Genomic DNA, 25,214 nt, shown 5'->3' on the forward strand with positions numbered 1-25,214 from the left:
AAGTCTCCTGCATTGGCAGGCGGGTCCTTTACCACTGAGCTGCCAGGGAACCCCGTGACGAGCAGTGGTAGTCTGTGTATGTGGCATCTTGCTGAAAAAGTACTTAAATGCATGCTAAATATTTTGAAGGTAGACCTTAATGGCATGGACCTCAACTCCTGTGCCATAAATCTTTCCCAGGTGCCTGCCAGACGTTGATCAGACGAGTGTTCTCATCTGAGAATACTGTGCGCTGGGTTGGGGTGGTCGGGGGTGGTAGTGTCTGTCAGATGAACACTGAGCTGTGTGGGGTTGTAATTCAATGTCAAGCAGTTGTAGTTTGGCCAAGAGAGAGTCTTTTTGTACAGAAACTGAGAAATAGCCCCGTCATGTATAACAGGAGTGGGGTAGAAATATTTTCTGCAAATCTTGACCCAGGGCTGCAGACTGGTCAGGTGGGTGGTGGTCAGGGCCCCAGAAGTCATAGACACAGTCACACGTTGCTTGCTGGAGTAAACAGACCTTTGTAGTATTGCTGACTGACTCTTAACCCTTTTTGATGGTTCACATGGATCATCAAAATTCCTTTTCTCAAAGTCATGCTGCAAATACACAAAAAGGTGAGGACCACCAGTATTTGCATCTTTCTTTTTGATTCAGCCTATCAATTTTAAGTTTGGAGATATTTCAGTTATCCTAAATATTACGGATACAGAATTGCACTTGCATTTACTAATGAGTGTATTTGGGAATTAAAAGTTAAGTTCTGCTTTAGTCAAGAAATTCAGGAAAAAAGCCAGCAAATTGATATATAATACTGCTGAAGTCTACCAATTACTTTTTAATTGGTATTATAGACCTCCTTCCGAAACCTGAGTGTTTTATTCTCCTAAGTGCGAATCTGCTGTGTGAAGTTTCTCTAATTGATTTGCTGTGCCCATTCCATTTGATGTATCATTTTTCACAATATTTCATAATTTGTGCTCACTTCTAATGAACAGAGTCGTTAGGACAGGCATGTCTAAGTACAACTGACAGCCAACATTAGGTGCCAGATGCAGTTTATAAAGCTGTGTAGCGCTGCAGAGAACAGTTTAAATAAATTAGCACCTGTACATTAGTCTCACTTGCTGGTAATTTATAAGCGAATCAGTAGAGATGACATGTAGGTAAGTCATTGATCACGTTAACAGCTGCAGACCCACTGCCCAGCTGGGATCCCTAATTAATAGGGATTGCAGTCCTGACCCAGGGCTTCCATGTCCCGCATGGCGTCTGCAGTCCTTTCATGCTTTGACATAAAGCCTGAGAATATATAGTTACATATTTAGCCTTCATGGGAGGGAACTCTGCAGTCACCAGTATTCTCATGAAAATTTGAAGATGTAAGCGGCATGTTTACAAATGAGAAATACCTTACTTTACTCTGTGACACTTGAGTTAATTTTTTTTTTACATTCTTTTGTTTTGGATTTAGATAAGCCACGCTGTAGTCTTATAAATTTCTAAAGGATTCTCTGTTGTTGTTCAGTCACTGAGTCGTGTCTGACTCTGCGACCCAATGGGCTATCGTCTGGCAGGCTTCTCTGTCCATGGGATTCTCCAGGCAAGAATATTGGAATGGGTTGCCATGCCCTCCTCCAGGGGATCTTCCAGACCCCAGAGATCGAACCCAAGGCTCCTGCATTGCAGGCAGATTCTTTACCTCCGGGCCAGCAGGGGAGGCCCTGACGGAACTCATCCATGTTGTCTTCTGGTACTGCTTTGACTTCGTTTTCCACCTTTGGCTCTCTGACTCATCTGGAGTTTACTCAGATATGTGGTGTGAGGTTTGGGTCCAGTTTTATTTTTTCCAATTGGTGACCACTTATCTCAACATCATTTATGAAATAAAAAGTCCACCTTCAGCAGAGAAGGAGATAGAGGAGCCCCTGGTTTTTTCAAAAAGAAAAAAGTTCACAAAAGTAGCACTCTGGTGTTTGACCCGAGTTTTGTTGTTTTTGTTTTTTAGTGTTGGTTTTATTGCCGGAAGGCAGAATGAGTAAAACTTGACCCAGAGACACACCTAGGCTCCTTAGTGTAATTGAATTTGCCACCCCTCCCCCCCCAGAATTTATAGGCCCTACTTCTAGGGACAGGATCTGGTCTAGCACGTTTTCTTTAAATATATATTTCTTTGACTGCATGGAGCCTTGATTGTGGCATGTGAGATCTAGTTCGCTGACCAGAAGTCGAACCTGGGGCCCTGCATTGGGAGCACAGAGTTTAGTCCCTGGACCACCAGGGAAGTCCCCCGCATGTTTTCTGTGCAGAAGAAACAGGTTCTGAAAGAAGAGCGCTGGTGCTGCAGGGGCTGCCAGTCCATCCTGAGCTCGGGAAGGGTTGTAGGGTCCACAGGCTTTCATCTGATGATGTGCAGCAGGGATGAAGACCCGTGCTTTTTGTGTTTGCTTTTCCTTCTGATTGTGAGGAGGCTGCTGGAGAAGACTGCAGGGCCTTACGTGGTCCATCTCAGGTTGGGGGCAGTACTGCCCCCAGGAGGTGAAGGGCATTTGGAAACGTGCCGGGGCGATATGTGTCAAGAGCATCGGGTATGTTCCTGCCGGAGGTTTTGGGAGAAGGACCAGGGATGACAGAATGACCTGCTGTATGGGGGAAGTTAGCCTACAGGGCAGCCTCACTTTCAAAATGCCAAGAGCATCCCCATTGAGAAGCAGGCACTGAAGAGAACGCACTTGGGAAAACATAGTTGAAGAGCCTCTCCCAAGTTCGAGGAAACGTTCAGAGAGCTTCTGAAAACATCCACGTGTCACGGCGGTGGGGGATTGGGGCCTGCCCTTTGGGGAATGTGTGTGTGGTGGTTTTATTAATTCACTCAAAAGACTACACAGCGAGATAGTGCCCGTGAAGCCCTTGGTTCAGTACCTGGCACATAGTAAGCACTCAGTTACTGTTAGTCATAAACGTGAACTTGATTTTACAACTGGTGTTAATTTTGTGTGTCTTTTCAGAGGGCGATCACTTACCTTTTTCCCAGTGGTTTGTTTGAGAAGCGAGCCCGGCCCATAATGAAGGTAGTTCTCTTTATTAATACTTTTTACTAATTTCACTTAGCTTTCTATGTTACAGTAATTACCTAATACATTTTTAATTTATTTTACAGCATCCCGAAGAGATTTTTCCAAAACAGAGAGGTGAGTTTGTTCAGGAATAAACTAGCTCTTTCTTTCCACAGTGCTGTTAGGTATCCTCAGTCACTCAGGTGTGTGGAAATCTGTGTCATGGTTGTTGTGAAAGAAGTCAGGAATATTTTATAACTAATAATGAATAACTGGGCTTTGCAGATTGTTTCCTTTTCACTAAATAATATTAAAACTAGATCAGGTTAGAGTTTACGCCTATACTGATGTCAGTTTATTTGCATTCTGATGTGCCTTTTTGAAGAAGAATTGGGTATAGATCTGCTGGAGACAAATTCAGCTTTTTTAAATACGAGAATTTTTACATGTTCTTCATTTTGTAAGCATACTTTCACTAAATACAAATTTTTGGTCTTATTTGTGTGATCTGTTGTTTCTGATGAGCAGTTAGTCATCACTATTCTCTTGCCCCCTGTCTTCTCTAGTTTCTTTTAAGATTTTCTCTTTATCTTCTAAATATGTCAACTGAAACCTTGGAGAAAGCATGGGGCAAACTTTAAGGTCACCAGGAAATAGCATGTATATATTTTCTATTTCAGATTAGAAGCTTCCTGGATAAGCTTGGGGGGGAGGTGGGTTGTCATTTACTTTAAAAAGTACTAAAGCCAGAAATCATTTCTTGAAAACATTTGAAATAGAGATTTGTATTGAGCAGACTTGCTGTAACCCTGGAGAGTTTGCCTTTGAGGGTGCGTCTGTCCCTCCTCGTTTCTTTCATGCACCTTTCCCGCTGATGTGCCATCAAAGGTTTCAGTTTCGCTTTCCTTACACCGGAGCAAAGAACTTAAACTTCCTTAAGAAGTCTGAGAGAGCAGTATTTTTATATTTCTGCAGATGTCCCCCCAACCACACTGAAGTTGAACAAACCTTTTTTTTTTTTTTTAGTAACTTGCCTTTGAATCTTTCTAAAGCATTCAACTTAGTCTTCAGAGAAGCAGCTACTGTCTTTTTCTGTTTTCACCCAGGTTTCATCTGTTTATAGAATACTTAATTCATGTAATTGTAGGAGTGAGTACAATTATAATAAACACGTTTGGGAATAAACACAACTGACTCTTAGTAAGCGTGTACCTCAGCAGTGAAAATGTGTGGAGACACTGGAGGGGCGCCTTCTGGCCACAGATGCTCAGTTGGTGGGTGGCATTAGAGTGTTTCAGAGCCAATAAATTGATTGGTAAGAGAGTAGATATGTCTATTAAAAATCAATTTGTTCCAAATTGCTGTTTTTGCTGAATGTTCACCTCTGTTCAAAGCTAGGCATTCTGTCATTCTCTGCTTCACTCTTTTCAGGATAACTTTTATTTTGGATCCTGCTAGAGGTATTTTGAATCTTCTAATAAATATTTTCTGTCTTTTATATTTTCTGAACTCTTACATGTGGTTGATAATAAACTGTGACATCAATTAATAGTTTCTGGGAAGATAATAAATGAAGGCTATATTTAGAATGTAAATCAAAGACACAACTCAGCTTTCTAGAAGTAAAACTGAAGGCATAGTGCACGGTAGCTTACACTTAGAGCTTTTCTGTAGATGATCATAACGATAGTGATGCTCCCCCTCTTTTAGTGGTTTCTCCATTTTTCAGCCCCGGAGGCTCCTCACCTGTGTTCTTCTCTCTCTGTTCTGTGTCTCTGTTGGTTGCGCCTCTTCTTGTGTGTCTGCCGCTCTGAGCCTGGTCCTTTGGTGTCACACCAGCTTCTCAGTAGTTGGAAGCTTTTGCTACTGTCAGCTGGACTGTAACCACTGAAGTGTCCGTGTATCCCTGCAAAATGCCCATGTGTTATCCTGGAAACATGTCCATGTTGGTAGGATTTTCTTACATTTCAGTTAAGTACATTTATCTGTGTTTTGGGGGCTCGCCTGGTGGCTCAGATGGTAAAGAATCCATCTGCAATGCAGGAAACCCAGGTTTGATCCCTGGGTTCGAAAAATCCCCTGGAGAAGGGCGTGGCTACCCACTCCAGCATTCCCGGCCTGGAGTATTCCATGGACAGAGGAGCCTGGGCTACCTACAGTCCATGGGGTCGCAAAGAGTCAGGCACAACTGAGCAAGTAACACTCACTTTCACTTCAAACACTATACCTTTAGAATCAGCTAGAATTTGCCATCTGTCTATTGACCTACTTACCAATTTTGCTATACTTTGTAAATACAGAACAAATTGATTTGTATGTTAAAAAGTATCATTGAATTTTAGATTTGAATAGATTATGGCACTTTGAATGTGCTCCCACTCCCCTTATCAAAAGATGGAAGCTTCTAGATTGAGTTAACATAAAATCCTGCTCTGCTGTTTAAAGCAAGTGATTAAAAAATTATTGGGAAAAACAAAGATATGTACCCAGTTGATGACAGAAGCAAAGAGGAACCCCTAATACCAGACAGAATGGAACTCAGGGAGCTTAGGGAAGGGTTCAGTGAGGCAGGAATGTTAATTTATATTGATAAAACCTAATATCCATTAAGTGGCTTTGACGACCATGAACCTTTTTGCACCAGGCATTTAGCATGGAAACATTTAAAGCAAAAAGCTGTTAACTAACGCTCTAAAGAATTCGAGTAACACAGCATGATTTTATAGCTACAGATTGAAGTACAAAGAATACATTTTCTATGCAGATGCCAGTGGAATATTAATAGAATTATGATGCAGTAGGTTGTAGAGAAAACCCAACAAATTATAAAAATAGAAATTATGTGGATTAGAACTGTAAAACTTTGGGGTTAAAGTGAAATCAAAATTGAGATTACAGACTGCTGAAAAATATATGACAGTTCATATTAAACCCTATGGGATATGGACAATGTTTAACACAGAGGCAAACGTATTTATTAAGCTTTGAGAAAGACTAGAAATAAAATGAACAGTAGTCAGTTCAAGAAGGCAGAAAAAGAATGAAATGGATGATTGAATTAAAGGAATTTAAAAGAAAAGGTAGGACAAATAAAACCAACTAACCCTTTGAAAAATTGGTGAAATTGATCAAGTGCTAGCAAGTCTGGTGAATGGAAGAAGAAAACCTAAGAGGAAAACATAATGTCTATAATGATATTCATATATATTAATATACATTAATATATCATATTAAATGATATATTTAAAAGTATAAAATTGTCATGGGTAACTTGATTCTAATTGATTTGAAAAGTGTCCTGAATAATACACCAACTGGTATTTATTGAAACTTAGAGCAGACCAGGTACAGTTCTCAATGTTTTGCGTACATTAACTCATAATTTTCACAACAGCTTTAGTGAGTAGATAACTGTTGTTTTTCTTGTTTTCCGATGTGGGAGGTTAAAAGCTATCCACAGCTCCTTTTGCTAAGGTTTCCCTGGTCATCTGTTGGTTGAATGCAGTTCATTCATTTCCTGGTAGATTTTCCAAAAGGGCTCATGGATAGAAATTCTTGAGTTTTTAAAATTGTTTTTTCATAGCTTTGATACTTGGAGGACAGCTTCGCTGAAGGAGAAAGTCTCTGGTTCGTACTTCTTTCATTGAGTTACTGAAACTGCTGCTCCGTTGTTGCCTTGCCTTGAGGAGTTCTGGGCTAGTCATCTTCCCTGGTGGTCTAAAGGGTTTTTTGTCTATTTAGTAGCTTTGTGAAAGCATGGCATCCAGTTGATTATTATTGAGGGTTAGATTACAGTGGTGATAGTTCTTCAATAGGTAGATTCAAGTCCTTACATCCAGAAATAGTTCTCTTAACAGTTACAAATTTTAGTTCTGTTCCACTTTTAATTCTTTTCCTTTGGACTCCAATTATATAAGTGTTATTCCTTCCTTGGTTGCCTTCCAGATCCGTCACACCAACTCTGACTCTTAACTTCTTTATCTCATTTTCATTTCTTGGGTTGCTTCCTTTTTTTTTTAATGTATTATGTTTTAGTCTATTCTCTTTTAAATTACTTATAAGCTAGTCTACATTCCTGATTCTTTTAACTTTTTCTGTTTCTCCCCTGAATTTAATCAAGCTGTCTCATTTCTTTGAGTTTTTTGTCCATTCTGTTTTCAGTTTTGAACTGTTGATTCAAAGTGTTCTCCAAAAACTCCAAATGTTTGCTTGAGGATATTTAATTCAGTTCGGAGGGTTGTGTTTCAGTTTCCTTGTTTCACCAGAAGTTTCCTTCAGTTTACCTTGTTTTGGTGAGGATGAATTTTCATCAGCAGAGCATTTGGATTACTCTCACTTTCTGGGTTTTAAAAAAATTTTTAATTTATTTTATTTATTTATTTATGGCTGTGTTGGGTCTTTGCTGCTGTGTGGACTTTCCCTAGTTGCAGCAAGTAGGAGCTACTCTCTACTTACGGTATGCAGGCTTCTCATTGCAGCGGCTTCTCCATAGGGCTCAAGGCTCCTGCAAGGTGGGGGTGGGCACAGACATTCATTCTGCAGCAGGTGTGTGATGTGAATGCAGCTGGATGCCATCTGTATTTTTTTATATATGTGTTTTAAGTATTGTTCATTTATTCTCATAATCCTCGTGATTATTTTGTGGTTTTCTTTTTTTTTTTTTTTCACAAATGAGCAGCCTGATTCACAAAAGAGTTAATAACCCAGTTACGGTCACAACTATTAAGTAAAGAAGCTAAAAAACAAACCAAAGAAGTTTGACTTTGCAGCCTAAGTTCTTTCAATTACACACTCTCTAATAGAGGGACAAATAGTTGGATAGATCAAGAGATGCCACTTTTACTTATAAACACACACAACAAGCATCTCTATCTCAGAAGGTGGGCATATGTAAATGCAGTGAAGGAGTCCAGAGCAATAATCTCTAAGCTTGCTTCTGGTGGGGGGATTCTAATATCTGAAAGATTATTAAGATAAGAAGAGTGGGCCAAAGCCGTGCTCAGAGGGAAATCTGTAGCACTGAATGCATGTATTAGAAAAGAAGGAAAATCTAAATTCAGTTATCTAAACATCCATCTGAGGAAAGTAGAAACAGAAAAGCAAGTTAAATCAGAGTAAGCAGAAGAAAAGAGACATTAAAAGTTAGAAGAGAAGTCAGTGAAATTGAAAAAAAGGAAATTAAGGGAGAAAATGAACAAAACCAAAAGTTGGTTCTTTGAGAAGACAGTAAAACTGATAATCTTCTAGCCAGGCATAGCTGGAAAAATGGAGAGAGGACACAATATTGTTATCAGCAAAGGAAGGGGGCAGCGATTCTGGTCCTGGGACATTAAAAGGATAATCAAGGAATACTGTGAACAGCTCTATGCCCACCCACTTGATAACCCAGATGGAGTGGACCAGTTCACTGAAAGGCCATGTGCTGAAATTTGAGCACGAGGAAGTAGACAGTGTGAACTGGCCTGTACCTGTTAGAGAAACTGAACCAGTACTGAGCAACCTAGAAGACGGGTTTGCCCCTGGCTTTTTAGATACAACGCTGAAGGCATGGTTCATGACAGAATTGATGAATTGGATATCATTACAGTTAAAATTTTCTGCTCTATGAGCGACATGGTCAAGAGAATGAAAAGACAAGACATAGGCCGGTAGAAAAATATTTAGAAAGGACACATCTGTTAAAGGACTGTTACCTAAAATGTATGAAGAACTCTTAAAACTCAACAATAAGAAAACAACCACCTGCTTTAAAAATGAGCCAGAGACCGAGCACACATCACCGGAGAACATACTCAGATGGTGGAAACTAAGCGGATGAGAAGATGCTCCAGGAAGACACAAACTAAAGCAACAGTGAGATACCAGTACACACCTGTTTTCCACCATTTATTATAAAATGGCCTTCATTTTAAGTGTATTCACTTAAATTGGCCTGTGTATAATCCAGTTATCCCAGAAGAGGAAGATACCCTACATGCTGTACAGGTGACATTTCAAAAGAAAAGAGCATATTATCTTTAAAAAACTGATGGAGTAATGACCCTCTTTATTGGACAGAATAGGTTGTACTTGGATTTCTGCCTCGCAGATGTGTTAATAAATTGCATATTGATTAAATTTCTGATCAGAAAAAACATAGAAAAATTCCAGAAGATAGTATATAGGAAAATAGTTTTTAGACAGCCCAGAGTCTTAGAGCAGGTTTTCTCAATGAGGGTGGTATTGCCCCCAAGGGAGTGTAAATTGGTTCATAGGAGGCAAAAAAATCTTAGCTGTTACTATGTTTGTGGCCCTGGAAAGGGCCACAGTGTGTGTCAGCAGATATTCGGTGCATCTACAGTGTTCAGCTTTCCTGGGGAGACAGGCGATGAGGGAGAAAGTGTCTAGTAAGGGTTCCTTAGTAGGGATGATAATGAAAAAGCAGTTGAGAAGCACCGCCATAAAGGAACAGGGACAGAGTCCACTGCCGCACTGTGCATGTCTCGGCTGTGAGGGACACCCCAGACAAGGTCGGAAGGCGGGCAGATGGGGAGAAAAGCGTTTACAACTCGTGCAGTAGAGAGTATAACCTCCGTGTTCGGAGTTCTTGCCAGTGGTTAACAGAGTAACATTGCCATACACACACAAGGACGTGGAGTTAACGTTGGCTTCATCTACTGCTACAACGCCATTTCTCAGCTTGTTTGCTGTTTATTGGATGTGAATGATTATCTGTATTTCAAAAGGAACCACACATAACATCCTGTGTGGGGCCCCTTCTATTTTAGACTTCTTAAACTCTGGGAGGTGTGTCTCCACAGAGTTGAAACAGAGTGGCACAGACAAATCCATTTCGTTCTCTTCTGTGTTATATTTTCCTAACTGTATTACATTTGACTTTATTGGTGTTCCTTTTTAAGATTATGGGAGTGCATTATATTAATAACCAAACAAATTGTTTTGTTCTAGCAAGATAATACTGGTATTTTGTGTGTTAATTTAAAACAAATTATGGAAACCCTCATGGTGAAATGTTTAGGAATGTTTTATGGAATATAAACATTGTTTTGTATCAATGGGTATGAAATATTAAATATCCTAAATTTAGGTTAAACCTGCCAAACTCAATTCTAATTATTAATGCTTTTTTTTGTTATTTTAAAAGTTAATCAGAATTAAAAGCATGTCTTATTGCAGAATTACAAAACCGCAATTAAATGCAGGCTATTTGGTCTCTGTATTTTTATTTTTCTTATTTGTTTTCATTTGGTTTTTATTAGCTGTCCAGTGGGGAGAAGATGGCCGCCCATTTCATTTTCTCTTTTACACTGGCAAACAGTCATACTATTCATTAATGCATGTAAGTATATCACACTTATGGTAAATAACATGAACTGTTAGCTAAGTAACTAATGATACCAGGGATTTTGCTCAGCTTCAGAATTTACCTAGTACGTTTCATAACAGACAAAAAGTAAGACTTCTAGAGGTAAGACAGTATGTTAAAAGGCTTTATATCTTATTAATTTATCTTTGCTAAAGGTAAGCACTAGAGAAGTTATGTCAGAATGGCTTGTCCTTAAAACGCTTTTACTTCCAAAGGTCGTGTTGAGAAAGAGATGCTCAGGTCAGTATGCAGGTGTGGGTGTGCATCACAGGGCCAGAATCAGGAAAGACATCATTGGGTGATGGGGCACTCACTCACCTGGGAAGAGGCAAAGTCCTTCCCTCTCGTTGTTCAGTCACTAAGTCATCTCGTCCTCTGTCCCCCTCTTCTCCTTCTGCCCCCCATCTTTCCCAGTATCAGGATCTTTTCCAGTGAGTCAGCTCTTTGCGTTAAGTGGCTGGAGTATTGGAGCTTCCTCATCAGTCCTTCCAATGAACACCCAGGACTGATTTCCTTTAGGATGGACTGGTTTGATCTCCTTGCAGTCCAAGGGACTCTCAAGAGTCTGCTCCAGCACCGCAGTTTGAAAGCATCAGTTCTTTGGTGCTCAGCCTTCTTTATGGTCCAGCTCTCACATCCATACATGACTACTGGAAAAACCATAGCTTTGACTGTACAGACCTTTGTTGGCAAAGGGATGTCTCTGCTTTTCATACACTGTCTAGGTTTGTCATAGCTTTCCTTACGAGGAGCAAGTGTCTTTTAATTTCTGTCTGTCACTGTCTGCAGTGATTCTGGAGCCCAAGAAAAGAAAATATGTCATTGCTTCCACTGTTTCCCCATCTATTTGCCATGAAATGATTAGTTATTCAAATACAATTTGTTTTTCATAGGCCAGCACGGTGTATGAGGCTAGAATCAGGGTCTAGAGGACCCACAAAGAAGTGATTTCACTACATTTTGACCCCCCACCGCATTTGCCTGTCCTGAGAACAGGTTGTATTTTCTTGCAGAGCCCAGGTGTTTGATGGTGTACACACTGGGGCATCTCCTACAGTTACAGTGACAAAAGGCTGGATGCTGATACCCAGTTTTAAACAACAGACCCCGCTTCATCTTTAGAACACGGTGTCAAGTTTTATTTTATTCATAGTATGACTTCTCCCAGTTAACGGAAACAGTCTCCAGGCCTCCATGGCCCCAGTGCACTCTCGGGCAGCTTGGCCCGCGCGCACATGGGTACTCTGCTTTGTCAAGCTGGCTGGTGTTTGCGCTCTGCAAAGCCAGAGGATAGAATCCCCCGTTGTCAGGTGCATTTATTTCTTGGGGAGGGGCGTGGAAAAAAAGAAAACCTTCCTTTCACTTTCTGTTGACCTTGGGCAAATGAGCTTCTTGCCCCAGCAGAAATGAAATGAATGATGGATGCGGAGGGCATCTTTGCTGAGTAATGGAGCCGGCCGCGCTCTCTGCCCAGGCTCTCCGCACCGCCCGCGGCCGCCCGGGGACCCCTGCCGCTCATTTAAATAGGTATGTCAAATCTGCCTCCTGACGCCGCTGGTTTGATCTGTGGTAATATTTGTGAAGGTTCCATATGGACTCGAGCCCCCTGCAGAGCTCAGAAATAATGTACAACGCTTCATGGTACAGACGCAAATTCCCCCTGAAAAGGGGCGCAGCGGCGCAGTAGCTGTCGGAGAGGTGATGGAGCTGGCGCGCTCGGCTGTCAGCTTGTTACACGGATGGCTTGCACGCAGCGAAGCTGTGGAAAATCTGTGCCTTTTAACTTTTCTACTTAATCACGGTTGTAGCATTGCCTTTAGACTGTATGCTACATTAATTCTCTTCCTGCCTTCTGCCTTTCATCCCAAGTTTCACGGGAAAAAGTAAAGCGTGCGGGTCGTGGAGAGGAGCCTTATCAAACAGCTGTCACCCGACAAGCCATTTGCATTTGTCTGGGCTGAAACGGAGCAACCTCAGGGCATGGTATTTAGTTGCATTCCATCATAATGAAGAAATTACACATCGGAGAAGAGGCCTAACTTTAGTTTATATGTTTTTAAAAGGGATCACTCAAGAATCTGGTTGGTTTCTCAGCCAATCAGATACTACCCCAGTCTAAACTCAAATGTCAGATTACACTCAGTTTATCAACGGTCTTCCTTTATGCATCATATAGTTTCATTACATACAGGAGAGTTCTTTGGGCTTCTGCATTTTAGTTAAATCTAGTAATTTAGCTCTGTCTTGTCTGTTGCGTGTTTTGACCCCCAAACACTGTGGGTTTGGTATTTGTTTTTGTTGTCCATCAGAACAGTTTACACCTGTGAATTACAGATGTTTTGGTTAAATTTGAGCATATTAATTCAGATAATAAAATTTGTATTTTCAAAAACTGCACCTTATGAAATTTTAAACTAATTATATGTATGGGAAAAAGGATAGGAGTTTCCCTAAGTGCATGCCAAGTGCTTGCACCTCATGCAGGGCACATGTTGTTAATCACACTTGTCCTTGCCAGGCCGGTGTGGGTCAGCGTCATGCAAGAAGCTGCTTGTAACCCTGAACTGTGTATGTGACTAAACACTCCCTGTTTGTGGTGAACCAGGCATCGCATGTGATATAAGACAATATACCTCGAAGCTGCTCCCTGTGTTGCTCTGCCCTCTCTCGGTGGGGAGGGGTGCCCTTCGCTCTGTGGGAGGGGAGTCCTCCCTACTACCATCCACCACAGCCCAGGGCATCGAACCCCCAAAGACTGACAGGTGGGCGGGAAGTGAATCACTGTTGCCACCGTCTCTTGCTGTCGGTGTCATTTCTTCCCATGTGACGGGGTAAAAGACTCTAAGCCAAACTCTGATTCTCCCATGTCCTGGGCAGTCTGTGATGGTGTGAGCCATGGGCGTCCTCGGCCAGGCTTTTTGGCAGAAGAGCACCAATCCCAAGCCTGTGTGCGGCTCTGCCGGGGGCCTCTGTGGCATCTGTTGACCTTCTGTAATGACGTTGGAGCCGCTTTCCCATGTCTGATCACTGCCTGCCTGTTAAAGTTATGTAACACAGGCCTGCTGCAGCTTCCAGTTGAGGATGAGATCTAAAGCTTTAGTGAGCACTGTTTCCCACTGGCCTGAAGTTAGTCCATCCGGTTCTTTTGTGGAGAAGTTGGGGCAGTTTTGAGGGAAGCAGAGGATTCTCAGAAAGAAGCAGCTCATTGTTTTGCCCGGAAGTGAAGCTACTGGGAGAATGTAAGGTGCAGGAGCACGTCCTGGTCCTCAGGGGTTGCACCCTGAATGTGTTACACCCTGAGTGAGCATGTTATACCCTGAGTGTGTTACACCCTGAGTGAGCGTGTTATACTCTGAGTGTGTTACACCCAGAGAGTTCATAGGCAGGTTGGCTGGAACTCCCTCCTGTGGGCACAGCCATGCAGCTGTCTCCAGGTTCCTGGGAAAGTCAATAAAAACCATCTATTTTACAAAATAGTAAGATGTACGTATGTAGTGAATGAAGTGTGAAACAGTACTAATGAGTACATTCTTAAACAGTAAAGGTCATTTTAAATAAGAGGAGATGAGAGCCTTATGGTTTCTCAAAGGATCACTGAGGATTAAGGGGCTCAGTGCTGGACAGCCCTGCTCATCTGCCTTTTTTACCCAAAGCAGATGACTTTCCATCTCCTTAACAGCCACTCACCAGTAGAACTTGTATATTTCTCAGACATGATTTAAGCTTTCAGGAGCAGAATGAAAAAAGATAGTAAAGGAAGTGACCTGAAACCTCTCCACCCAGACACCTTTTCACGTCCCATGAAACCAGAGCTCGGGAAAGGGTGTGAGACACTTCGAAAACACTGTAAGCTGTCAGAAACATTCAGCATTTATTGAAATTTTCCATCAGCTCTCCCCACCATAACCTTTAAGATAAGGTTCTTCATCTCTAAAAGCTACACTGGGAATTTAGAAACCTCATTTATATTTCATGACTTGTCTTACAGTAAACATTGGAGTATTGCCAGAATATTTCTATAATTCAAAGCAAGTATATGGCCACAGATGAAATTTTTAACCAAAGAAAGGTCAAATTAAGGAATAAGTAGATTGGAGAGGGCAATGGCAACCCACTCCAGTTCTCTTGCCTGGAAAATCCCCGAGCCTGGTGGGCTGCAGTCCATGGGGTTGCTAAGAGTCGGACACGACTGAGCAACTTCACTTTCACTTTTCACTTTCATGCATTGGAGAAGGAAATGGCAACCCACTCCAGTGTTCTTGCCTGGAGAATCCCAGGGATGGAGAAGCCTGGTGGGCTACCATCTATGGGGTGGCACAGAGTCGGACATGACTGAAGCGACTTAGTAGCAGCAGCAGCAGATTATTATATACTTAAACTATTCTACCCAATTAGGGGGGAAAAAGTTAAAAATGTGGAAAAAAAAAGAAGTGATTCTAATCCTGATAGTGTAGGTATAAACAGGATTCATTTGCCTGGCTCATGTAGAAATTCTCCAGTTTATTTTAAGTGACTTACATAACTTCTGGGTTCACACAGCAGCCCCAGAGGGGTGTGTATCTCCACTTACGTTGTTGCAGACCCAACTAACGAAAGTTCCAGGGACCTGGCACCCAGATTCTTCCTTAGTTTACATCCTCCCTGCCACCGGGTAGTGCACGTTGAAAACTTTGGAAGCAGCGCTTCTTAAAAACGGACTTAAAGCAGTGACCCTTCCCACAGTGACATGTTACAGAATTCCACTTTACAGCTACATTAAGGGCTTCCTTTTAGAAAGCTGCAGACCATGCTGACATGCATCTGCGTGCTGTTTGCAGTCCTTTCTTGACATGCATCTGTGCGTGCTGTGTCGCTTCAGTTGTGTCCAACTCCATGCAGCTTTTTGGACTGTATGTAGCCCACCAGGCTCCTCTGTCCATGGGATTCTCCAGGCAAGAATAGTGGAGAGTTACTTTGGTAACTAATTGAGTAACAGAATCTGCTGTTCTGGAAGTATCTTTAATATACGTTTTCCTCACATGTGAATAATTACTGTTGTGGATCTTGTATGTTGGAAAATCAATTTTTAAAAACCGATTCAACTTACCGCCTCTGTTCATTTCAATCAGATCACTTCTTTTATAAGATTATTTTTCTAAATATATGATGGAGCTTTAGGTAGTAAAAATGTATGGTATCGAGTCACAAGCACTCCTGTGTAGTTACTCCTGGTGTGTACTTTCCCAGAAACTTGTCTCTGTGACCTGTATGTGAGACTGTTTTGTTTGTGCTGAATAGCATTACATGAAGTGTACCTGTATAGCATACTGTGTTCATGAAGTGATAGCCATGGTCTCCCGTGGAAATATGTCTCTTGGAACTCTAGATAAACAGCATCCCGTGGAAATATGTCTCTTGGAACTCTAGATAAACAGCATGATGAAATCCACGAGAAATGAATTATATGTATGTTTATTTCAGTTGGTTTTGTATATGCCAGTAGCCAAAAAATTTTGAGAAGATTGTTATTTAGGAAATTTATTTTCTGTGATTTTCTTTTTCCCAACAAACATTTTAAAGTCTCAACTGTATTGAACTAGTGGCTAAGATAGTAATTACTGTTAGTTGTATATATTTTGTATATCAAAAAAATATATATACATACATTTTCTGTATCACCCTCCTAAGAAATGTTATTTGTTTGCCTTTCCTAAAATTGGAACTTCTACATGATTAATAAACCAACACAGATTTGGGAAGCCTAAAATCAGATTTCTTTAGACTAAAAATCGTATTGCTCATGCTCTTGGAAGAGTTTAGTTTAAGCATTTCTTTTTTGCACCCTGAGCATCTGGTATTTTCAAATTAGGCACCTTCTAAATGCGACTCATACATTATGGAAATCTGATGACATGAGGGGTAGATAGACTGGCTTTGATTTTATGAAATATTAATCATAGCTGTGATTAATGATTCAGCATTTCACATCTGGGTTATTCCTGTCATATTTGAAAATTATACTATTAAATACAGTATATAAACTTAGCGTGGCTGGGGTCACGGCTAATCCTCTGGCGCCCCTTAAAAATTAAGTGGAAATTGAACAATAGACCAGAAGCCAGTCCTGATAATCTGTGATGTTGGCAGTGCCTGGCGTATTTTATACTCTCGAGGATTTTCTGATGTAAATTAGTGCACACACCTCTTCAGGGAGCTGAAGCTGTAGGGTGTACTTTCCAGACGACTCTTGTCTCAGAGTAGCCAGGACAGGCTCTGAAGAGCGGGTTTATTATTTAGAAGAGAAAGAAAGGTAGAAACGGCATGCACATAAAGTGGTTTCGCTTATTTGACACCCAAACGCCATACCTCACCCCTGTGTCCTTTCTTGGCCATTGCTATAGGCCAGGCATTGTGCCAAGAACTTTACATATATTTTCCTAAATATTTAGAGAACTGAATGAGGGGCTTTAATGTGAGCATTATATGACTTGATGGATCACAACTGTCAAAGCACATCTGAGCCACCAGGGAAGCTCCATAAATGATTAGAACTTAGCATGTTCAAAATTTGGCGTGTACCTTCATGGGTGGTTTTTCTCATTTTCGACATTTTTTCTGGTGATTTTACATACACTATTTATGCATTTTTATGAAACTAAATATGAACTGCAGAAGATAAAAGCAGAGTGAAAAGTTTAAGAAAAATGTGGACTTAATGTAAACATTGCTCAGAAGTCACCAGCAAACAATAACAACTTTAGCAGCCCAAACTTTGACTTGAAACTTAACCTATGAAGCAGGTCAACTATTTTTGTTTTTGTTGCCTTGGTTATTCCAGAAAATTAAATAGATCTTTAAGAAGCTGGGTGTGTTAGTCGCTCAGTCGTGTTCAACTCTTTGTGACTGCATGGACTGCAGCACGCCAGGCTTCCCTGTGTTTCACCATCTCCCAGAGGTTGCTCAAACTCAGGTCCATTGAGTCAGTGATGCCATCCAAACATCTCATCCTCTGTTGTCCCCTTCTTTTCCTGCCTTCAGTCTTTCCCAGCATCAGGGTCTTTTCCAGTGAGTTGGCTCTTTGCATCAGGTGGCCAAAGTATTGAAGCTTTAGCCATCAGTCTTTCCAATGAATATTCAGGGTTTATTTCCTTTAGGATTGACTGGTTTGATCTTCTTGCTGTCCAAGTTGTAGAGGTAGTTATTTTTAATCTGGACAATAGAATTGAATTAACCTAATTTCTTTCCGTAGTTCCGGTATTTAAACCCGGACTTCAGTGTACATTACTCCAGGGCATGGTTCTAACAGATCAGTAAGCCCATGTCAGAGGTTCCTCTTCCGGAAGTCTGGGGTGGATCCTGAGACGGTGCATTTCTGACCTGGTATTGGGCTTTACTGATGGTGTCTTAGCTGTAGAACCTCTGACTGGTTAGTGATTCTTCACCATTTTGGAGATGCTCAACCCGGCTTCACAGTTTCTACATGTGGCTGCTTTTCTTCTTCTTGTCTAAGTTATCAGTTCTACTCTCCTTCCAAGAACAAACAACACAAAACACACTCTCAGGAGTCTCCCAGCCACAGGAAATGAGCTCTGTCCTCATCTCACCATTCCTAGCCCATGGAGTATGATCTGGGCTTTTCTCACCTATGTTTATGCAAATCAAAGGTGCAGTCCTCACATCCTTTCTTCCTTCGTCTGCCCGTTCTCCCTTTTCCACTTGAAAGAAATGGATTCCTGAGAAAAGGTTGCAGAATGAAGATAATAAAATGTAAGCACTGGTCAGTACAGAGGCAGCAGCCAGGGACACTCCTGTTCTTAGAGCAGACTCTCTGTCGGCAGCTTTGAATATAAAATAGTGCTCTGATCAGCCCCCACACAAGGTTGTCCCCCAAGCTGGAGATTATTAAGACTGTTTGAAATACAGACAGGCATCTCGGAGTAACCAGTTGTGTCTTCTGAGATTAGTGGATGTTCTCATGATTTAGCAAGAAAAAAAATAAATCATCTCTAGTTCATCCTTTGAGCGTGTCTGTTCCGTCGATTAGTATATTATAAACGAACACGCACATGAAATTAGTATGAAATGATGAATGAGTACACACCGATTCAACGTGAGTCTTCACATAGGCTCAGTCAAAAAAACTGGGAGACGGTTGCGTTATTCTGCTTGTTGTAAACTCATTTCCTGGAAAAATGTATTTTATTAATCACCTGTGTTGCCAGATTATTGCTTTTTTACAATTCTAACAAAATGGTAAATTTCCCTTACTTGCATTACAGTTTAACAGGTGACATAGATTTGAAGTCTTTGTTAGAAAGTAAATTAATAGAAATCAAATAATGAGAAGTAAATATTAATAGAGAACTTATAAAGACACAGACTACATGGTGAAGACTTAACTATTACATAAGTATTAAATATTAGAAAAGTTGTTCAGTGCTAAGTATAATTTTTAGTGGTATTTCTCCAAGTTTAAAGGCATATTGCTATATAAGTTAGGAATTTTTTAAGGAAAGTTTTTGGTTTTGTTTGAGGAATTCTTAAGGAAAATCATTTATAACTTTATTTTGTGTTTAATATCCTCACTGAGCTAGTTGTAAACCTTTTATAGAGCTATTTAAATCCAGTTGAAGTGTGTTACTCTGCAGAATGCTAAAGTCTCATTGAAATTACTCTACCATGCTTCAGTTTGAGTGAGAAACAGTATTGTGGAAGAGCATTTTCAGCAGTACTTGCTGTGCAGCTGTGACTTGAGAATTGAGGAGGGGTACTTTTGAGATGAGGGGACTCAAGGGAGGTAGAAAGTAGTGATGAGAACGTGCTGTCTCCCGGTCTAGCGTGTTTTACTTGCCACAGGAAGCGTATGGAAAGGTGCTCCACGCAGAAGAACGGCAGGACCAGCTGCGAGCCAAGGGTCTGTTTTCAGAAAAATCTAAATCCAAGTAAGTTCTTCTTGGTGTTAAAATACTAACTAAAAACATTCCACTTATCATTGGTGTTTCTTAGGCATTACATAAAGCTTAAAAATGTGTTCATTATTTCAGCATTAATCTTTATAATTTTTTGTGTGTTTGAGAGGATGTAAATATTAAGGTTATTTTTATATTACTTCATTCCAGATTTATACATAAATGGCACTTAATTACTGTATTTGAATATTATTTCTTCAAAATTTTTGTGCTTATGTATGTATGTGTGTGTGTGTGTTTTATGTATTTTGTGTTTAAAGATTTGTGCATCCGTTTAGCAAACAGTGATAGACTAGATCCATCAACTTGACCAACTGGTTTTAAATTTTGGACTGGTTAGTCATATATTTCCTCTTATTCAAAAGACATAAATTTTTGACCCAGATGACACAGTGGTAAAGAACCTGCCTGCCAATGCAAGGGAGACACAAGAGATGTGGGGTCAATCCCTGGGTTAGGAAGATCTCCTGGAGAAGGAGTAGCAACCCACTCCAGCATTCTTGCCTGGAGAATCCCAGAGACAGAGGAGCCTGGCGGGCTGGAGGTCCTGCGGGCACAGAGACCTGACTGAGCACACAGAGCACAGCACGTTCCTGTGTTTTCTCTTGTTCAAAAGACCCCGGTTTTGGAACACGGCTAGTTTAGGCTGTAAGTACTACCCCTAGCCTTTTCTTTACTTTTCATTACTACTTTAGTCCACTGACAGATTACTGTGCTTCCATAACCTCTCCTTTCAAACAAATTATTGAAAAGCAAGCACAATTTGAATTTTTGAGGAATCTGGTGACTTGAATATCCAGCACGTTTCACACTGCCGAGTCTAACTCTGCCAACGGGACATTTGCTAGACTGGGTATCTCTTCTTTTAAAGTAGACTGAGGAAATGTAATAACCTATCTAAAAAAACTATTCACTTGGATGGAATTTTACAGCTGTGTAGTACTAATACAAAAGTGTGTTCCCCCGTCAAGAATCGCTACCACTTGTGGGATCTTTCATGGTGTAACTCTCATTGCATGGTTAATTTAAAAGAGAATACATGTGATATTTTAACAGAGACCCGATTGGCAGCAGATGGCTGATTAAGGAGGAACTGGAAGAAATGTTAGTAGAAAAACTGTCAGATCAAGACGTGAGTAATTAATCTTTTTAATTTAAGGGGACCTGTGCCGTAAGATTGTAGACAATTACTATATTAATATTTAGGATCCTAATAGTAATGTTCCTCAAGAGGCATGTGTTCCTAAGACAGTTTTCCTTTAAAAAAAAAAAAAATTTGAAGCTGATTCTGTGCGTAGGCCAGGAAGGTGGCAGCCTAGAAGACCCAGACCCTCCCCTGCAAGTGTGCTGGCCGTGTCTCTGCCCGTTGTCTTGGGGGGAGTGTGGCGGGTGTCATTTTTTACATCCTTCAATAGAGCGGGTGTTAATTTTACAGGCCAATGGTAAGTATAAGGAGCCGTTACAGATGAAATAGGAAAGAAACGAAGCACAGGGTGCCCTTCCTGCTTAGCATATGCAGTGTCTGTGTGGCCAGTTCTTAGAATCAGCAAAACCACCATTGTCAGAATCACCTGGAATGCTGGGAACAAAATTCGGTCTCCCACGGTCCAGGCCTTGCTCAGAATTCCCACCGGCATCACCCAGGAATATACATTTTTAGCAGGCTCCCAAAAGCCTGTAAAGATGGTGATCCGTGGTTAGGTCTCAGCCAGATTCTTATTTGCTCAGTATTCTTGCATATTTCAAAATTATCAGAGGAAATCTGATGTTTTAAATATGTTGATGTTCTGGATTTAGATTATTTCTAGAAGATGAGAGTATAGATAAATTTCACAGATTGTTTCAAGAAAGGTTTTTTCCCTCCCAATGGCAGTGACTGACATTAGCACCTTGCCACCGTGTAGATTTTAAGTCATATACTTAAATTTCTCTGTTCTTCACTTAAGTTATTACAGAAATTAATGTGTTGGAAAAGTTGCAGTTTGCTAAAGTGAGGTGTTGGACATTTGGTGAGTGGTAGAGCCGGAGTTGATTTCTAATAGCCTGACTGCCAAGTCGGTATCGCTGTGTTGGGTGCAGCTGAAAAAAATCTGTCTTTTGCCTCTTAACTGACTGCATCATTTCTGTGTTTCCCATTTCCTGGCTCCTTTCATTTTTTAATAAAATAACAAGTTTGTTTTCATTTTGGAAATATCCCAAAGACTTTGTTAAAGGTGCACAGCCATGAAAACAAAACAACCAAATATATAGGCTCATCTATTCATCTATCTGTCTGTAAATATATGGGGCCTTTGTACTTTGGACGAATGGAAGAAATCCTGAAGCTGACAACTGGTGTTGAGATGAAGGAGGCAGGAGTGGTCAGTGATAGCCCGACTCATGATCTCAGTTCCTGAGGCCGGCTGTGTCACACCTGTAGTTACCTGCTTGTGGGTTCGAGGGTGTCACGGCACATTCAGGGGAACTGAGAGCAGCTGGGGAAGGACAGCTGTGAATGGAGGCGATGGAGCTCTACCAGGCTGGGTACCTAAGTATCTCACCCTTCCTTAGACCGCTTCTCTCCTAACATCCTTGGAGGCAATCATTGAAGCAGCCCTTTGAATCTTACCTGTGTGATTTTTATATATTTCAAATCATTAGTGGCAGATTTTCACTATAAAGGCAGAGGTCATAAAGGCGAGCCTGATTTTTAGGGTTGGCAAAAACATAAATCAGGTTATCAGAAAGCTGGGCTTCACGCTCTGCTCACCAGGGATGTCAAGCTTCAGCTGTCTCCTCCTGCATAAACACTTCAGAGTGACTGCTCTGCTGCTAATTTTAAGGGGTTAATACCAAGTTGTTTACTTTCTAATCACATGTTCAAGAACTATTAAAAAAATGCACAGAGTAGCAAGGATAATTTATTTCAAGAGGTTGCCCTTTAAGTCAAGTATCTCTTGAATTTTTAAATAGCTTGATTGTTCAGTTTTAAAGGAAATCATAAACATTAAAGTAACACAGCTTGAACAGCTAAAGATATATTTGCCAAGTGTATTATGAAATATAATTTAAGAGGTACATTTTCTCAAAATCAGACTCTCCCCATTTTACTGTGCGAAACTCACTGGAAATTATTTATGAAGCTCCTCTTGATAGCAATTCTAGTAAAAGAGTAGAAGTCACACTCAAAGATCATCGAAATATTTTTTTGAAACGGAATTTAAATTTCACTTTCTTGTAATATCCCAATTCAGAAAAATGGATTTTTCTTTGAAAGGTTCATCTCTTTGTTTCTCTAAAGAAACGATTGAGCACCAGAGGTGCCCAGGGAGAATGCCACGCCTGCTCGCTGTTTTAGAAGCAGTGCGAGTGTCATCCTGTCAGAATTCATCAAGAAAAGCAACACTGGAAAGATCAAGTATATAAAAATAGAAAAAACTTAGCAAATGCAATTACACTCCCATCTCCTAATGAATTTTTATTGTCTGCAGTATGCACAGTTCATCCGGCTGCTGGAAAGGTTATCAGCCTTGCCGTGCGATGCAGCTGAAGAGGAATTTGTGGGCAGGTTCCGCAGGACAGTGACCGTTCAGTCGAAGAAACATCTGATCGAGCCTTTGCAGTATGACGAGCAGGGCATGGCCTTCAGCACAGGCCAAGGTAAGGCGCCCTGGAGACGAGGCGCGCCCCCGCGCGAGGGGAGACGGTGGGGCGTGTGTGCGCTCTCGCCCTGTGCTGTTCATTGTGTCCGTTTGTTTATTTTTGCTGTTGTTACACTGGATTTCCAAGGTTTTAAGATTCTTGTTGACATTTTGAAAAACGGAACCCTTTAATGTCCCAAGAAAAGATGTGGACCCATAACCTGCACAATCACATTAGCACTTGGTATTCTCACATTTTCAGCTGGTGGAAACAACAAGATGTTTATCACAGAGTGTCTTAGATTCACTGAAAATGTTCAGTGAATCTGCCTGACAGACGCCAAAACTACGAAACCCGAAAACTTTAGGTCCTCAGCTCACGTCTTCCTTGTAGATGCCCAGAGCCATTTGACATGGTGTCACTTTAAAGAATTGAGCTATTAAATGATCCATCTGCAGCTCTAAAAAGTTTAACATCACTTCCTTTGTCATTTTCAGTTAATATTTTCAAAGAAGTGTAATCTTCCCTGAGGATTCCTTTTATTTCAACCTTTTATTCCTTTTCTTTTAGTTATACTTTATTATACTGTTCATGTATTGTAAAAATTTACAGTTGAGATTCAGTATATTCTTATTAATTTAAAAAAGAATACTAGGTAAATTTAATTAAAAAAAAATAATGTAAACAAATGTGAATTACTTGGTTGTAGTACTTCTAAAATGGGATCAAAGAACAAAACACCCCCATAATAAGTTCATTACATCAATTATGGTATAGTTTGCCTGTTTTATTTTTGTGTGACATGTAATAATTATAGAACTTTCCTATATAGAGTGTTAGGTATTGTTACTCTGAGGGGAGGAAATTAATGTAGTTTTGCCTCACTCAGAGCACTGGGCTTCAAGATGTTCACCGCATAGATGTCTTGTATTTTTCAAGGTAAGAGAAAGACTGCAAATGCGGAGGCGGTTGTTTATGGCCATGGCAGTGGGAAGATAGAAATAAATGGGGTCGACTACCTGCTCTACTTCCCAGTGACCCAAGACAGGTGAGATCTGCGTTTGGGTTTGGCTTTTTGATCCTAAAGGAAATACACTTGATGATACATCCCGATCAACAAGGCTTATGATTTCCTGGCGTTTGCCCGATTGCTTCTCTTTGTTGTTTGTTGTTTGGTTGCTAAGTCATGTCTGACTGCTTTGCGACCCCGTGGACCGTAGCCCACTAGGCTCCTCTGTCCGTGGGGTTTCTCAGGCAAGGATGCTAAAGTGGGTTGCCATTCCCTTCTCCGAGGGATCTTCCCCACCCAGGGATCAAACCTGCACCTCCTGCATTAGCAGGCTCGTTCTTTATCACTGAGCCACCAGGGAAGCTCCAGTCCAGGTTAATTCAGATCACTAGTGGAGGGACCGTTTTTAGCTACTCCCCTTTGGGTGTGGTTCCCTGTCCTCATAGACTTTTGCTGTATTCTGGGTACCTGCCTCCTGACTGTGCAGACCCCGCTTCCTGGGGGTTCTTTCTCACCTTGACCACCCTGATGCAAATGCTCTCATATCTCCTGATTTTTTTCTCAACTTTAGTCTCAGTTTCTTTATGTTTATAAGCATTTGCTTGGGAATCTTAAAAGTTTCAGGAATTAAAGCAGATATATATTTAAGCTCCCAAACGAGCAGGTGAGCAGAGCTTCCCTTAGTAGCATCGTCACTCACCCTCAGTGAGGCAAGCTGTGCCACTGCACCCGAAAAAAAGAGACCGACCCCACTCTCACGGTGTCTGAGTATCCGAAACAGCAGTGTCTCTGCGTGTGTTGTGGTTCCTATAAACGACTAGAGTGTGAGCGTTCTGTGAAGTCATGTGTATATGCCGCAAATCTAACTCCATCTCTTGTGATGTCCTCAGAGAGCAGCTCATGTTCCCCTTTCATTTCCTCGACCGGCTTGGGAAGCACGACGTGACCTGCACGGTGTCGGGGGGCGGGCGGTCGTCGCAGGCGGGGGCCATCCGCCTGGCCATGTCCAGAGCCCTGTGCAGCTTCATCACCGAGGATGAGGTTGAATGGATGCGCCAAGGTACGGCTAGCTTGAGTTTCTGTGAGCCCTGAAAAGTAATAAAGCGTCAGCACTTTTCTTTTCAGCTAGAATTCAGACAGGTCTGGTTTGCCTTCCATGCAAGCTCGTTGTTTTTTCCCACACCTTTTAAGTCGATTACGTGCAAAAGCCATGGGTATATGGTTAAGTGAAG

The 25,214-nt window shown here is 41.1% G+C and overlaps 1 protein-coding gene across 1 annotated transcript in view; it reads left to right on the forward strand.

Moving 5' to 3' along the window:
* MRPS9 (mitochondrial ribosomal protein S9) overlaps positions 1 to 25,214 on the forward strand; it is a 39,725-nt gene that overhangs the window by 11,001 nt on the left and 3,510 nt on the right. The window contains exons 3-10 of the mRNA XM_027554782.1: positions 2,991 to 3,053; positions 3,143 to 3,173; positions 10,298 to 10,377; positions 19,240 to 19,325; positions 20,409 to 20,484; positions 22,823 to 22,991; positions 23,913 to 24,021; positions 24,873 to 25,042. Coding sequence (XP_027410583.1) covers positions 2,991 to 3,053; positions 3,143 to 3,173; positions 10,298 to 10,377; positions 19,240 to 19,325; positions 20,409 to 20,484; positions 22,823 to 22,991; positions 23,913 to 24,021; positions 24,873 to 25,042 — 784 coding nt within the window. The remainder of the gene's footprint in view (positions 1 to 2,990; positions 3,054 to 3,142; positions 3,174 to 10,297; positions 10,378 to 19,239; positions 19,326 to 20,408; positions 20,485 to 22,822; positions 22,992 to 23,912; positions 24,022 to 24,872; positions 25,043 to 25,214) is intronic.

This window comes from Bos indicus x Bos taurus, chromosome 11 (genome assembly GCF_003369695.1).
Source record: "Bos indicus x Bos taurus breed Angus x Brahman F1 hybrid chromosome 11, Bos_hybrid_MaternalHap_v2.0, whole genome shotgun sequence".
NCBI lineage: Eukaryota > Metazoa > Chordata > Mammalia > Artiodactyla > Bovidae > Bos > Bos indicus x Bos taurus.